Source organism: Tupaia chinensis, unplaced genomic scaffold, assembly GCF_000334495.1.
Source record: "Tupaia chinensis unplaced genomic scaffold, TupChi_1.0 Scaffold000211_1, whole genome shotgun sequence".
In the NCBI taxonomy this organism is placed as follows: domain Eukaryota; kingdom Metazoa; phylum Chordata; class Mammalia; order Scandentia; family Tupaiidae; genus Tupaia; species Tupaia belangeri.
The window spans coordinates 2,219,330-2,233,287 of record NW_006159686.1 but is presented as its reverse complement, the minus strand read 5'-3'; the positions used below and the strand labels follow the sequence as shown (position 1 = coordinate 2,233,287).

General features: G+C 56.5%; 2 protein-coding genes across 3 annotated transcripts in view; one reads left to right on the top strand and one right to left on the bottom strand.

The window, feature by feature from the left end:
• The first annotated feature begins 1,477 nt into the window (after positions 1 to 1,477).
• LOC114007622 (uncharacterized) lies at positions 1,478 to 5,526 on the top strand. 2 transcript variants are annotated; one of them, XM_027771412.1, is made up of 2 exons: positions 1,478 to 1,511; positions 1,664 to 5,526. In XM_027771412.1, exon 2 carries the CDS (start codon positions 3,060 to 3,062, stop codon positions 4,083 to 4,085), a length of 1,026 nt encoding a protein of 341 aa, XP_027627213.1. In that variant the 5' UTR covers positions 1,478 to 1,511; positions 1,664 to 3,059; the 3' UTR covers positions 4,086 to 5,526. The 2 variants fall into 2 exon arrangements, with proteins under 2 accessions (XP_027627213.1, XP_027627214.1); XM_027771413.1 differs by lacking the exon at positions 1,478 to 1,511 and having other exon boundaries at positions 1,630 to 1,798; positions 1,901 to 5,526.
• SLC15A4 (solute carrier family 15 member 4) overlaps positions 4,942 to 13,958 on the bottom strand; it is a gene marked incomplete at its 5' end in the record, with an annotated part of 15,932 nt that continues 6,915 nt past the window's right edge. The window contains 6 exon segments of the mRNA XM_006147369.3: positions 4,942 to 5,950; positions 6,350 to 6,508; positions 7,055 to 7,210; positions 9,982 to 10,150; positions 10,552 to 10,629; positions 11,080 to 11,248. Of these exon segments, the coding sequence (XP_006147431.2) occupies positions 5,802 to 5,950; positions 6,350 to 6,508; positions 7,055 to 7,210; positions 9,982 to 10,150; positions 10,552 to 10,629; positions 11,080 to 11,248 (880 nt within the window).

The following is a 13,958-nucleotide window of genomic DNA, read 5'->3' as shown; positions in this document are numbered from 1 at the left end:
GCGGGTGTTACTAGTCATGGGCGTCCTGAAGGGCGCGGGAGCACAGCACGGGGAGGCCGGCCCCTTCCGGCGACTTTCCCAGCATGCACTGGCTCCTGCTCCTCCCGAGGAGCCCTGCCGTGGGTGTGGGACACGGGGACAGGGACCGCCAGGGCCATCGCAGCCCGACACGAGTGTGGTGGGGACAGCTGCATCCCAGGACCTGGGACTGTCACTTGCCACAGCCAAAGGGACTCTGCAGATGTGACCAACTTAGAGACCGTTTCTGGGGCGATTGTTGGGTTATCCACAGTGAGGGATGAGGGGACCTGATCACAGGGTCTTCACAAGAGGAGGCAGAGGAGCAGGGCCCACACGACCTCAGCAGGGGTGGAGAGAGGCGCCCTGGGCCGAGGAGCGCAGCTGCCGAGAGGCTGGCAGAGGGGACGGGTCTTCCCCGGAGCCTGCAGACACCCCTCGAGTCTCGCCCCATGTGTTAGTCCGCAGGGCCTGCGTGCAAATAGGCGCAAACGGAGTGGTTTCACGCTGCACCAGTGGGCGGCTCACACTTCTGAGAGCCACAGCCCAGCCGGGCGGCCTGGTGCTTCCACCGAGGCTGGCGGGCGGGGGTGTTCCAAGCCTCTCCCCTTGACATGCAGATGGCCACTGCCTTCACGCCCCTCCCATCCATTCACATCTGTGCTCAGAGGCCCCCTTACAGGGACACTATCCGTGGTCAGCGAGGGCCGCCCTAATGACTGCGCGTTCACCAATTCTAACTGCAAAGCCGTTTCCAAGTGAGGTCCGTGGGAGGAGCAGCGCGAGCCCCAGGACATGACAGCGGGAGGGTGGCCTGCGGGTTTCGGCTCCCAACCTCGATGCCTCTCCTGTGTGGGCTGATGAAAGCAGCTCATCCCGCACGGATCCCAGCTACGAGCCGTTGGAAGGTCAGTGACTTGGCGAGTTCTGGGAGCGGAATGCGCTTTGAGCTGCCAGGCATCTGGGGAGCCTCCCCGACCAGGGGCTGATGAGGGCCCGCTTCCATCTGGCACTGTCTTCCCACACCTCTTGCTCTTCCCGATCTCTCGCTCTGGGGAAGCAAACTGCCATGCTGCGGCCAGCCCTGGGAAGAAGCCGCATGACAGGAACCAGTGTCCACTCAGCATCGGTGGGCCTGGTCCTGCCAGTAGCCTGGGAGCAGACCACCCCTACCCAGCCCCCAGAGGACGCAGTCCGGCCACACCTCCACGGCCCTCCGGAGAGACGCGAGGCCGCAGACTGCTGTGCGCGGAAACAGCGATGTAATAACCGCGTGTTGCTTTGAGCTGCTAAGTTCCGGGAGGATCTGTTATACACGTCGGACCACCGAGTGTGCCGAGGCATCTTCATGAGTCTCTTACTGTCGCCATCTTAGGAAGCCCTTAGGTCCGGTTTCTCAGAGAGCAATTACACGCCAAAGGCCACAATTGGCTCCCCTTCAAAACCTCACCTTCAACACCACACTCTGATTGGCCACTTTCCACAGCAAATCGGTGAGCTTAGAATCCCTCAGATTTGCATTTCCGGCACCTCGTGATTGGTCCACAAAGCAACCAATCATAACCCACCTCTTACAATCCTTCATTCAACCAATCACTGCCCACCACCATGTATATAACCACGATCCCTGGCCCACAATCGCCAGACGACCCTGAAAACCCTGAAGAGTTGTGACACCACGGCGTCTCCAGACGGCCCTGAACAGCCGTAACACTGTCGTCTCTCTGCGCTGAAACCTGTTCGACTGTCCTGTGGGCCAGGGCACGCCAACAGATAACAGGTAAGAAGTTCTGGCTGCCGGGGCCTGCCGGTGCTGCAGCAGCTGAGGCCACACCCCAGTGGGAAGGTCCTGGTTTGCACCGAGGGCTCCCTGTTCCTGCAGGCTCATGGTTGGGGCCGGCTGAGACCGTGCGAAGGCCCAGTTGGAGGTGTCTGGTTTTCTGTCTCCCATGGAGAACTGTAAAAGTTCGGGTGAATTCCTACATGTGGAGAGTGAAGGGACCTTCCAGTGACGTTGGGATGAGGGGAAGCTCGCTGAGCTGCGTGCACTTCCTGTCTGGTGCTGACGGGGTGGCATTTTAGAATGCTTGTGTATGTGAAGAACTACTTTACAAATCCACCTACGTGCCCTCCTGTGACACTGAGCTATTTTGTGAGAACTTGACATTCTGATTTCATTCCTGTTCGTAATGAGACGGAAATCTTTAATCAGAGTATTCAAACAATCGGGCGTCACAAACCTCGGCTTTCTGAAGCTTTTTGCAAATTGCAATCATTGGGGGAAAAAAGCTGGAAAGAAAGACGCAGAAGCTTATCCCCACAGCAGCATACCAGGGACAGGGTCGATTAAATTAGGAGCCTGCAAACTGACAGGCCAGACTGGATTTTATTTTGGGATTGTATTTTGAAATGCCCTGACCCAGAAGGAGAATCTATTGATACAGTGCTTATGTTTAATTAAATTGATCTTCTCTGTTCGCATAAAATTGAGAAAGCTTCTAATTTTGCAAGATCTACATTTGGTAAGGTGTTAAAAGAAAGCTTAAGTAGAGGTAATTTATTTGATAGGTTTTGTGTTGTAAAAATATTTGTCAAAGAAACGTCTTCTCAGTGGAAGCGAGGACTGTCCCTGAGGAAATCCTGGAGCCGAGTGTTCGATGCTTAACATCGACATTTAAGAATCGGTGGCGGGGACGCCCCTTAGGTAGCAGCCCTGGTTCTGAGCTTGCACTATTAGGTGGTCTGGACGTCACGACCCAATTCTTCTGACTATGCAAAAACGTGCCACGGCTTCCCTAGTGACCCGTACTGTCCTGTAAAGAAGTACTCTTCAGAAAAGTAACAGTGCCACAGTGTTAGACATACAGGACGGGTGTAAAAACGTCCCAAGGATAATTCACTGTGTTATTTTTAAATTAATATAAAATGTAGCGATGTAAATTATTTGTATTCAGATCATGAATTTAGCATTTCTATTTTAATGTACATAGACGTGACTTTAAACAGTGTTTCTAACACCACGTACGTACATCTCTATCTGTATGTACATGTGTGTGTGTGTGTGTGTGTACATAGTTTGCCGTAGGGCATGTGCCCTCGCTGGAGAGGTGAGAAAGCACCCCAGGGGGAGGGAGGACGGCCATGCGGCAGTCCCTTCTCCATTCTCTCAGGATTTGGGGCGTGAACACGTACTTGCACCCGGTGTGTTTTCAAGTCGAAGAGTCTGTGGCTCGAACTGGTCAGTCGTGGGATCCAGCACCTTAACCTTGTACCAACAGCTGGCCCTGGGTGGGGGAAGGCTTTCAGCAGCTACAGGACGGCCACCCTGGATGGTGGCCACCCTGATGTCACCGGCCAGAGCCTGTGTGAACCCAGAGGCGCCTCGGCTGGCCCGTGGACACCCTGCGGGGCGTGGGGCAGGAGGGTCAAGCGAGCCTCTATGGGGCACCATCTACTCTGTGAAGCTGCTCAGAACGCTGGCAGGCCCACGTCCAGGTCTTCGAGTCACGCGTAAAAGCGCCGTGGAAGCACGCTGGGTTTTGGTATTTGTTCATTTGTTACTTCCGGAGCTGGAGGTGACCCTACAACCACTGCAGAAATTCCCTTGGAAATGGAGCAGCCAGGCCCACGGAGCCCAACCTGTCCTTGGGTTCTCCCGGGGCTTTGGCCGCCTGGCGGGAAGGATCTGCCATGCCACGGCCCCGGAGTGCACCAGCTGGACGTCCTCTACCCAGGGCCGCCATCTGTCCGGAGGTCCAGACGGTCCCGGGGCTGCCCCGACTCCGAAGGCCGGTGCTTCTGAGTGGCTGGCTAGAAAGGGCAGTGCATGTCCTAGGGTGACCTGCAGGGCTTGGGGCACTTCTGACCCCCACCCACTTGTGACACCAGAAGTGACACAGCCGAGGTCCACGGAGGGGCAGGCGCCTCGTCCACACGGCTGCACTGCAGTCCTGGGATTCCCTCACCCGCGTGGACGACAAACCCAGCCTGCAGGCCCTCCGGCCCCTCAGGTGTATGTGCGGGCGCTAAAAGCTCCAGCCCCTACCCACAGGGAGGCCCCTTGGTAACCACCCGTCCTGAGCCTATCCAGGGCCCCAGCAGGAGCCCAGCAGCCACATCCCACTGGAACAAAGATGCCCCCAGTGCCCAACCTGTGAGTCTGGGCTGAGCCAGGGTCTGGGCTTCAGCCTACGTACTGGAACAAAGATGCCCCCAGTGCTCCTATCTGCGGGGGTCTAGGGCGCTCGGTGCAGGATCCAGGACACACTTGGGTCCCACCACAGGTTACCTGATGCTCTGTCCGTCCCTTGACTCTTCCCGGACAAACATCTTTATGCGTTGGTGTGTGCAGCTGCGGGACCTGGGCTGAACAGGCGCTGGCCGAACACATCAGGCTGAGGGGCTGGGAGGGGTCCTGCCAGGGCACTGGCCACACAGAACACGCAGCCCGGGCTCGGCAGTGACCTCCTCCCTTTCCACCACAAACTCTGTTGGCAGCAAACCCGGTTTCTGACTGCACAGGTTAATGAAGTCCAAATCGCGCCCGTGTCTCCGAAGCTAAGATGCTTCCTGGGCGGAGCTCTCCGACCCCATCACGTTGCCTCATCGAACTCACACCCAGCAGGTGAGGACCAGGGACCCGACGCAAGTCCCGCTCCACTCTGCTCGCAGCCGCCACCCAGGACCCGCCTGTAGCTTCTGGTGGGCTTTCTACGCCGTGGGTTATTAAACCAACCACTCGACAATCCTGCCTTGTTTTCTCCCAATGTCCAAACTACACTGACAAGAACAGGCCTCAGATTCACCACCTGACCGGTGACCGAGCTGTGTCGGAGCCGGCAATTCTGCGGAGAGCCCCACCACCACCGAGGGCGGCAGGAACCAGGGCGTGGGTGTCGAACCCGAGATGCGTCTGTAATCAAGTACACGAACACACAGCAGTTTATTGAGCACACGTACGGCCCTGGGGTACATGTAAAACAGTGTAAAAGTCGGCAACTAGTCAGGTTATTTATAATTAGACTCTGTCCAGAGTGCTCTCCTCGCCCAGCCAGGATCAGCCTTTAGTCTCAGTAGTACCCAAATAAAATGGCACCCAGGACTGGCCAGGGAAGGCCTACACCACCCTCTGGCTGTCCTGTGGCTCAAGACAGCACACACGTTCTCATGATGTGTGTTTTCTTAAAAACAAGAGAAGCAATGTCAATGGTTTAAAAATAAGTATGTTTTGAAGCAGCAGACAACATACACTCGCTACCAGCCTACGCCGCACACCGGGACAAGGGCGAGCCGTGTGGCTTGGGGACCACAACGTCGCTGCTGTACAGTCCCTGCAGCGTCTGGCGTCCGTTTTAGCTCTAAAAGAAAAAATTCTCCTCTTCCTCTGTGAGATGTGCATTAATTAAACAGAAAAAACGTCAGCGCACATGGCCCTTGGGGAGAAGCTCCTGAAGACAAAGGGATGCGGCCCGCCGTGTGCCTCTCCCAGGACGCCCCGTCGGGGTTTGGGTGAAGAGGAAGCACCGCAAAGGGCGAGCAGAGGCCTTTCCTGGTGAGGCGACGTACCTGGAACCTGCCCCTCTCCTGCGGGAGCCCCCACGCACTGGGAGCCCAGCCACAGTCCAGGACCAACTCACTGGGTGGGAGAAGAGGAAGGAAGCCGTCCAGGGACAGGCAGGTACGGAAGGGCCGAGGGTGGCCTTCCCAGCCGGGCCCCTTCCTGGCGCACCCCGCCAGCACTCTGGCCCGAGTCTCGGACACCACATACGTGGGGCCTCGGGCCGTCAGGCCCTCCCGCTGGCCAGCACTGCGCTTGCTCTCGATCGCTGGCGGTCGTACCTCACAGAGACGACGAGGAAGAGCAGGAGGGTGGCCCCCTGAATGGCAGCCAGGAGGAAGAAGTAGTAGTTCAGATAGCAGCCATTGATGTTGCCTGGACGGGGCGGAAGAGAGCGGCCGTGAGCAGCACTTCGCAGGGACTGGGGACTCCGTTAGTTAACGCCCCGGGGCTCGTCCTAAGGTCAGAGTGACTTTAACCATGGTCACAGGAAAGGAACTCATCTGGGCCAGCAAGTGGCGTGGAGGTTAAGGCAGCTGGACCCACCTGGCCAACTTCGTGGTTCTAGTCCCTGACCCGCGATTAAGAGGGGCAAAGGGCTGTGTTGTGATGTAGTAAATACGACGATGCTCGCGGCCCAGTGAGGGGGCAGGGGGCAGAGCTGGGGACAGGCCACGAGAGGGAAGGCCACCTCGCTCGCACAGCTCCCGCGGCAGCCCAAGCACACGAGGCTCTGGTCCGCTGGTTACTCCCGAGGTGGTAAGAGGCTCTTACCAAAGTCTGTGTGGCTGCTCATCCACCCAATGGCCCTGAGAGACACCAGCGCCAGCAGCCCTGAGCCCACGAATGAGCCCACGCCAGAGAAGAAGAAGAACAAGCCCATCACGGCGCTCTGCATGGACTTGGGGGCGGCTGAGTACGCAAACTCGAGGCCTGTGGGAGGAGAGAGGTTGCCGTGTGGACGGAGCGCTGACTGGCCACACCCCACCTCAGACACAGCCGCACGGCCGACCCCGGCACAGGCCTGGCCCTGCTAGGCGAAATTTCTCTGCGACCTCAACTGATGAGAGAGTGTGAAAATAAAGTACGTATTTTAAAATGCAAAATCTACTTAAGGACTCTCTTTCAAAGGCAATCCACTTGGAAATGATTCCATCAGGCCCGTCTGCAAACCCAGGTTTCGTAACAGCTAGACGTGGAGAACCACGATGCCGTCTACGCGAGCAGCCTCGCTGCTGGGTCTGCCCCCACGATTCACCAGCCAACTCGATGCGAGCCCCCGAGGGCTGCAGAGTGCGCCCACGTTCCACACGCTCCTTCCCCGTCTCCCAGCAGCCCGAGACACGGCAGCAGACTTCCGTGCACAGGACAGGGAGACGTGGCGAATGAGCACCTGCAAATGTGGGACCCTGGGAGGAAGCCGCAGCTACAGAGAGCCTCGTGTGCTACGCTCCGACGTCCCGACCCGGGAGGCCTCACCTGCTATGCTGGCGAAGACCTCGCTGATCCCGATGAGCACGTACTGGGGAACCTGCCACCATATCGGCAGGTCCGCGGCGTGGTAGACCACGTTGCCGATAGTCTGGTTAATGGTTTTCTCCTTCACGAGGTTCAGTCGTTTACTCTCCAGGATCCCTAGAATGCACAGGCAGGTTAGTACAGCACTTCTCCTGAGCCTCTGCAGTCAGACCAGGTGCCTGCTGCAGGGTGGCTGCCAGTGACCTGGGGAACGCCCACGGGGCACGGCCAGCCACAGCTCCCGAGCTGAGCCCGCGGCGACCCAAGGCGGCCATGCAGAGGGACAGCGTGTCGTGTCCATGGGGGCTTGAGGACGTTCTCCTTATTTGTCCACGCACAAGGAAGACCGCGAAAGAGCACCCCGGCAGGCTCGACGCCTCGGCCCCCAAGCCGGCCAGGCACACCGGGTGCCAGGTGCTCAGGGAGTCTCGACGAGAGCAGCCAGCCTGCCCAGGTCACCGTGCCACCCGGGAGCAAGGGAGACGCTCTCGCAGACTGAGAATGACCTGTCTGTCCCCAGGGAGCGCCATACTGGCCGACAGGTCATTTCACCTCTCAGTTCTCCGAGAACACATGGCAGCTAACCCTTCGCTGTCCTCTGGCTTTGCACAGATTTTAGTTTCTCGAGTAACACATGCTTTTTAAAGAGAATGCCCCTAGTATACAGTTCACTTTCTGAGCCTGCAGGAAATTTATTAAGTAAATGTACGTACGTACACATGAGCACACACATGCCCACATACACACATGCACACGCACGCCCACACTCACGCCCTCAAGCAGTCTGGGGTAAGCAGTGGCCTCAATGAGTCGTAGCCCTTCCTGGGCTCTTCCCACTGTGCACTCTGCCAGCACTTCTGTAAAGCAGGGGTGTCGGAGCCTGGCCTGGAAGTCTCCCAGCTACCCGCCAGGCAGCCAGCAGCTACACAGACATGCCAAGAAACCACTGTAGTGCCCGAGGGGCTCTCAGGACGGCCCCCAGTGGTTCAGCCATGAATGAAATCAAAAGAGAAGGTGACAGTTAAGGACCCCAAACCAAGCATCTCCTAGAAGATGCTCAGGGAGACCAAGACCCTCTGCTTTCTCTGGGGAGAGAACAGGGACCCCCTCCATGGCATCAGAGCAGCCTGATCACAGGGCACAGGGAAGGCCCCTGGGCCAGAATCCCAAACAGCTGTGGGCCCGACCTAAGCCCACCACCCTGTGGACAGTCTGCAGAGCCGAGACATACGTGAGCATGTGCACACACGTGCGCACACACACAGACACTCTGCAGAGCCAAGACAGACAGACACACACACACACACACACACACACACACACACACTCTCCAACAAAGCAGCCTCCTCCCGTCTACCCTACACGCAGGATCCAAGATCCAGTCCTTGTTCTTGCTATTCCCTGAGGGCCGCGGGCTGGGGGAGGAACAGGACAGGCGGGGCACACAGGGGCACTGGCTCAGACGCCACTCACTCGGCTCACCTATGATCAAAGGAAAACACAGCGGTCCCCCAAGGGCCCCGCCTCTAGAACAGAGGTGGAAGCCCAGGGACCAAGTTCTTCAAACCTATTAAGCACTCCATCAATATATTCCCTCGGCCACAGCAGACGAGGGCAGCTAGGAACAAGGCTGTTCCAGAACATTCCACTGCGTTTTAGCAGTGCTAAGCTCAAACCCTGGGAGCAGCAGGTGAGAGGCACTAGACACAGGGATGCGAGGTGGGAGTGCCGGCTGCTCTACCCCTGCTCCCTGTCTCAGTCACTTGCAGACATCCCTAAGAGCAGTGCTCCAAAGCTCGCTGAGGTCGGCCACGACGCAGCTCCCTCAGCGAAGACGGCCAAGGGCTCGGGGCTGGGACACTGACCACAGCACGGGGCTCACCAGCTGCCCTCGGGCTCCCTGGGCACCTGGGCACTGGTTCCTGACAGGACGGATGTTTGGAGGCGAGGGGTGGCCCTGTCCCTGAATCTGTGACATGTTTCTCCCCAGGGAAACACAATCTCGTTTTTTAAAAAACGCAGTCTATTCAGAGACCTAGGGTTAAGACACATAAGGTGGAGTGCTCATGCTAGAGAATTAAATAGCACCTTTCATGTACAAAAATTCATCTATTCAGACCAGCAGATGGCATAATGGCCATGTGGCTGGACTCCCATGTAGCCGATTGTGGTTTGAGTCTAGGACTGGGTAGCTTAGACTCATGCCGGGCACATGTGCATGCGTGGCCATCCCTCCTGGGGGTGATTTCTCACTTTCTGTCTGTCTTTCTGGAGAGCGCACGTGCCTTATAGCAAAATACTCTGAAAAAAAAAAAAAATCTATTCGGACCAGCAGTTAGCTATGGTAATGGCTATGTCGCTGGATTCTCGTGTAGTCGATTGCAGTTCGAGTCCTGGACCCGGTGGCTTAAACTAACACCAGGTGCACGTACGTGCATGCCCAAGATCCCAAGAGGAGAATGGAAGAGAAGGGATTGCAGCGTGGCATCCCCCAGGGGGTGATTTCTTGCTTTCTGTCTGTCTCTGTCTTTCTGGCGAGCGCATGCGCCCTTTAGCAAAAACCTCTCCCCCCACCCCCCACCAAAAAAAACCATCTATTCAGTAATCAGGAGTCTCCATCTAAATCTGTAGGTAGAGAAAAAGCCTCCCTTAATTCAATCCATAGGTCACTTTCCAGAGCGCTTCAGTGGTTTTTAATTCTAGAGAAAAATAAGGACATATCCTTACCAAAAACTGTTGAACTCTGTGTAATAAAAAGGAGGAAGACGAGGGCTGCCGGCCGCCTCACGGGGGCGGGCTGGTCCCTAACACGCACACTCCCGACGCCCCAACTGGCCCGGCCCACGGCGGCAGGGGGAGCCGCGGGGCAGAGCGGCAGAGGCTCTCACCGGCGGCGAAGGCGGAGCACATCACGAAGAACATCCCCACGGCGATCCTCTTCAGGGAGGACGGCAGCAGGCCGTGCCGCCGCAGGACGGGGTCCACCACCTTGTCCTTGAGGGGGATGAGCAGCAGGATGAGCACGGCGTCGAACATGGTCAGCCAGGCGGCCGGGAACTGGGGAGGGACAGCGGCACGTTTACTGCTGGCCGGGCGCGGCGCTTACCAGCCACGACGTCTAAGTGGCAGACATGAGCACAGGTGCAGCCCCGGGCGCACCCTCCCAGGGAAAAGCCTCGCCTCGAGACACTGGAGCTGGACAGTCTATCCCTGAGTGGGCCTGGGATTTACCTTTCTGTGCTTTAAGGACCGGAAAATAAAAGGTAAACGCTAATAACCGTAAGTGGCCTCAGTGGGCTTGGTCTCAGCTCTAAAATCCACGCCAGCCGCGCCTCACCAACAACGCCTGCGCTGGCAGCCTGTGCTGACAGCTACCGTCTACAAGACAGCTGCGGCTGCAGGGCCGTGTATTACGGAGGCCCCGAGTGACCGTGTCCGGACCGCGCCGGTGCTCTTACCGTGTGAGGGGTGGTTGTGATGCTTGAAATGGCGGGAATCCTCAGGTGCAGACTCTGCAGCACGTACGTCGTCTGCATCTGGGTGTGAAGGGCAGCGTGTCACCCGTGTGCCCGCGACGCCTTTCCAGGCTAAGCACACAGCCCTCCCCTGGTCGACTGCAGTGAGGCGCGGCCACGACCCCAGAGACAGGGTTCCGGTTTGAAAACGGGCAAGTCTACTACGCCAGCATCAGGAAAGCCCTCTGGAGACGGAGTTGGAAACACGGCTACCGTTACCCAGATGAGGAATTTAGTAACCGGGAGGGGCCTAGGACACCAGACGCACCCCCATCCTCAGCTTCTTTTTGGAAAGGTTTTCAAAATATTTAAAGCAGTCAAAATGAGTCCATACATAAAAACAAAAATCCCGAGGTGCTAGAGACTCATGGAGAAAAGTCACTGCGCAGAACAGACTTTAGCAACGGCCAAACAAGCCCTAGGTGTGCTTCGCGGGAGGTAAGGAAATGGAACCTGTTTGTCACCACTCACTTGGAAATACACTGTCCAGTAAGGGATCAAAGCCAAGAACACAGGGACAGTCTTGACCAGAGCCTTCACATCTTCCACTTTATCTTCTGTAAATGGCCCTCCATGAGACATCTTACATGAATCAAACAGACTTTGTTTAGAAGATTGCTGAAAGACTCCAATGCCTTCACTTTGGGAAATAAAATGAAGGAATTAGTTTTCTTCCACCCCCAGCAATCAACTCTTCGGTAACAATTCAGTTTGGAGGTAGGAAACATCTGGCTTCACTGCATTTTCTGTGCCTGCTCTCCTTCTAACTGCACACACCAACTGCAGCTACCTACGATCCACCGTCCCGAACAATGGGCGCAGTGGCAGACAGCCCTCCCCGCGGTCACGGTGCAGCCGCGACGAGCTGGCCTGAGTGTGGTCCGAGGCTGTGGGCTGAGCTCGGGCCAGAGCTGTGGAGGCCCAGCAGCCGCCAGGGCGAGGAAGGCCTTGTCTGAGGCTGGGGACACTGCAGCGTCGTAACTGGGTAACAGCTGATGAAAACCGCACCAGGCTGCTGGATTTCTGAGCTAATTTCTCAGACACCATGCGGGTGTACCTTGGACTCCGGTGTAACTACAGGGAGGGTCCGCTGAGTGGGTAGGGCTCTCAGCTCTTAGATTAAGAGCGGACGGATAGGGATGTGCTGGTGAGGTCAATAAAGCGACATCATCCAGGAGCAGGCACCATGGTGTGCTCAGTGCTCACTCAGCAATCGTGACCGCAACTCTCTCACTGGCCCTACTTCCCTGGGGGGCTGGGACTCAGAGAAGGAGGGTTGCACCCCAGGCAGCCCTGACACCTGGCCTGAGGCCCGACCGCTGCGGGACACCACCGGCCCAGCCCCCTGCCCATGTGCATCACCTGCACACCTGCCCACCACCACCGAGGCCATGGCCAGGTGCTCCTGGCTCTTGTGCTCGCAAGCTCTGAGGCTCAACCTGGACCTGCTTCATTACTCTGAAAAAGGACAGGTCCCTCTGAAAGGCCTCAAGAGTTTTTCCTGCCCCAAAACGCTCCACCAGAGGAATATGCACCAAGGATCTTAGGAGTAAATAGGAATTTTTTTTTTTAAATTGCACACTATTCTTTAAAGCCCCAAATCCCGGGAGATAGTTAACTGGCGTTAAGGTCGCTTCCAGGTCTGGAACAGCGGGTAGAAATGGCAGCCGTGTGCTTCCTGGCACATAAACTCAGGGCCCGTTGTATTAGGCTGTCACTGCTTCGAACCATTTTATATGGCTGACATTCTGAATCTGGATTTTAGGAGTGAAGGAAAAGAAAGGCTGGGACTTGTAAATTAATATTTTAGCCAAGCTTTGATCAAGAAAACTAAATTCAGTTCAATAAATACCGGGCACTCACTGTCTGCCTAGGTGTTCTCGGGGGTACAGGGATGCAGGAATATGTTTGAGAGATTAGGGTTCCTGTCCTCAGGCAGCCTAGTCTAGTCGGGAGTGAATAGCCAGGAAACAATACTCAATACCAAGGGTATTATTCATACTTTTATTTGAAGACATTTATAATTCTCCAAGTTACTAGTTCCTTTTTCTTGAAAAGTAAACTGAAGTCCTGTGTACCTGATACAGATAAACCAGTGATATTACCCCACAACAGATGTGTTTCTACACACGTTTCCATGCTAAACCGTAGATCCACTTTCACAGAGAACCCTTTACACAGGGCACTCGCATTTTACTTTTGCTTTACAGCATGGAATAGTTTAAAAACTGCTAAGTCTGCATGCCTTAAAACATCTTTCAGCTCCCACGTCTCGTCAGTGAGCAGTTCTGTGACACACGGGGTCCCACACGAAGCCAGGCCATGGACAACGCTGGAACACAGATGGCAGCCCCTCCTCCGACAGCGGGCCGACACCCCGCATCTCTGAGGGGTGCGCACACGCTCCGAGGAGGACACTCAGGCTTCTCGGTCTCAACTCAAACAGGTGGGCTCTCAAAAGAGCTCTGGAACCATTTCTACTCCAATCTAATGAATCAGGGAGTAGACCTTCCTCTCTCAACTAAAGTGAGCAGCGAAGCACCTTTGAAACACAGATCAGCCCCGACCAGAAACGGATCAGGCCGGAGGGAAGGCGGGTCTGCACTGCCCTCCTCGGCCCTCAGCCTGCCGGGCACTCTGCTCAGGGTGCATGTCCCCTCAGGCATCACATGGTCTGGGCCCACCCACGGCCAGGAAAGGCAGGCTTGGCGGCCACACAGCCAGCTCACCTGCACACAGCCCCGCACTCAGGCTGCCCGCTGCTCTGCAAGCCGCTCCTGTCCTGTGCGTGCCCAGGGTGACTCCCAGACAAAACTATAGGGGTCAGCTCCCTAAGCACAAGTCACTCCAAACCCTCCTTGCCACGCCATTTGTATACTAAAATCCAAAAACGTCCAGAAGGCAACGTGCTCTACTGCAGAAATGCTACTGGGCACTGTTCATGCAGCGCACTGACACTGTCAGGGCTGCTCCTGGAAACACTGACCTCCACTAAGGGGTATTAAATCAACGGAATAACTCTCTAGGGTCAGGCACGCTGCTCCATCCAGCCATGGCGAGGCCCTGGACAAGGCTGAGTTCCTGTTGAGGGAAGGCCCCCTTGCTCTTCGCGTACCAGCCAGCGAGGTCCTGTCAGGGACCGTGACCACCAGCGTTTCCAGCAGGTCACCTAGGATGGTCAGCCTGTCTGAACTCCACCAGGACAGCTGGAGAAATTAGAGCTGTTCAGCCTGGACTGAACACGCAGGCCACGGGAGCTATTTTGGTGCAGCGTCAAACCTACCATGTGGCAGGAATGTCAGACACACTCGTTAGGGCTCGAACATAGACAAGCCACAGTGGGGGCGACC

What these genes read in the sequence shown, in the direction of transcription:
- LOC114007622 (XM_027771412.1), top strand. Translation starts at nt 3,060, where the DNA reads ATGTACATGTGTGTGTGTGTGTGTGTGTACATAGTTTGCCGTAGGGCA.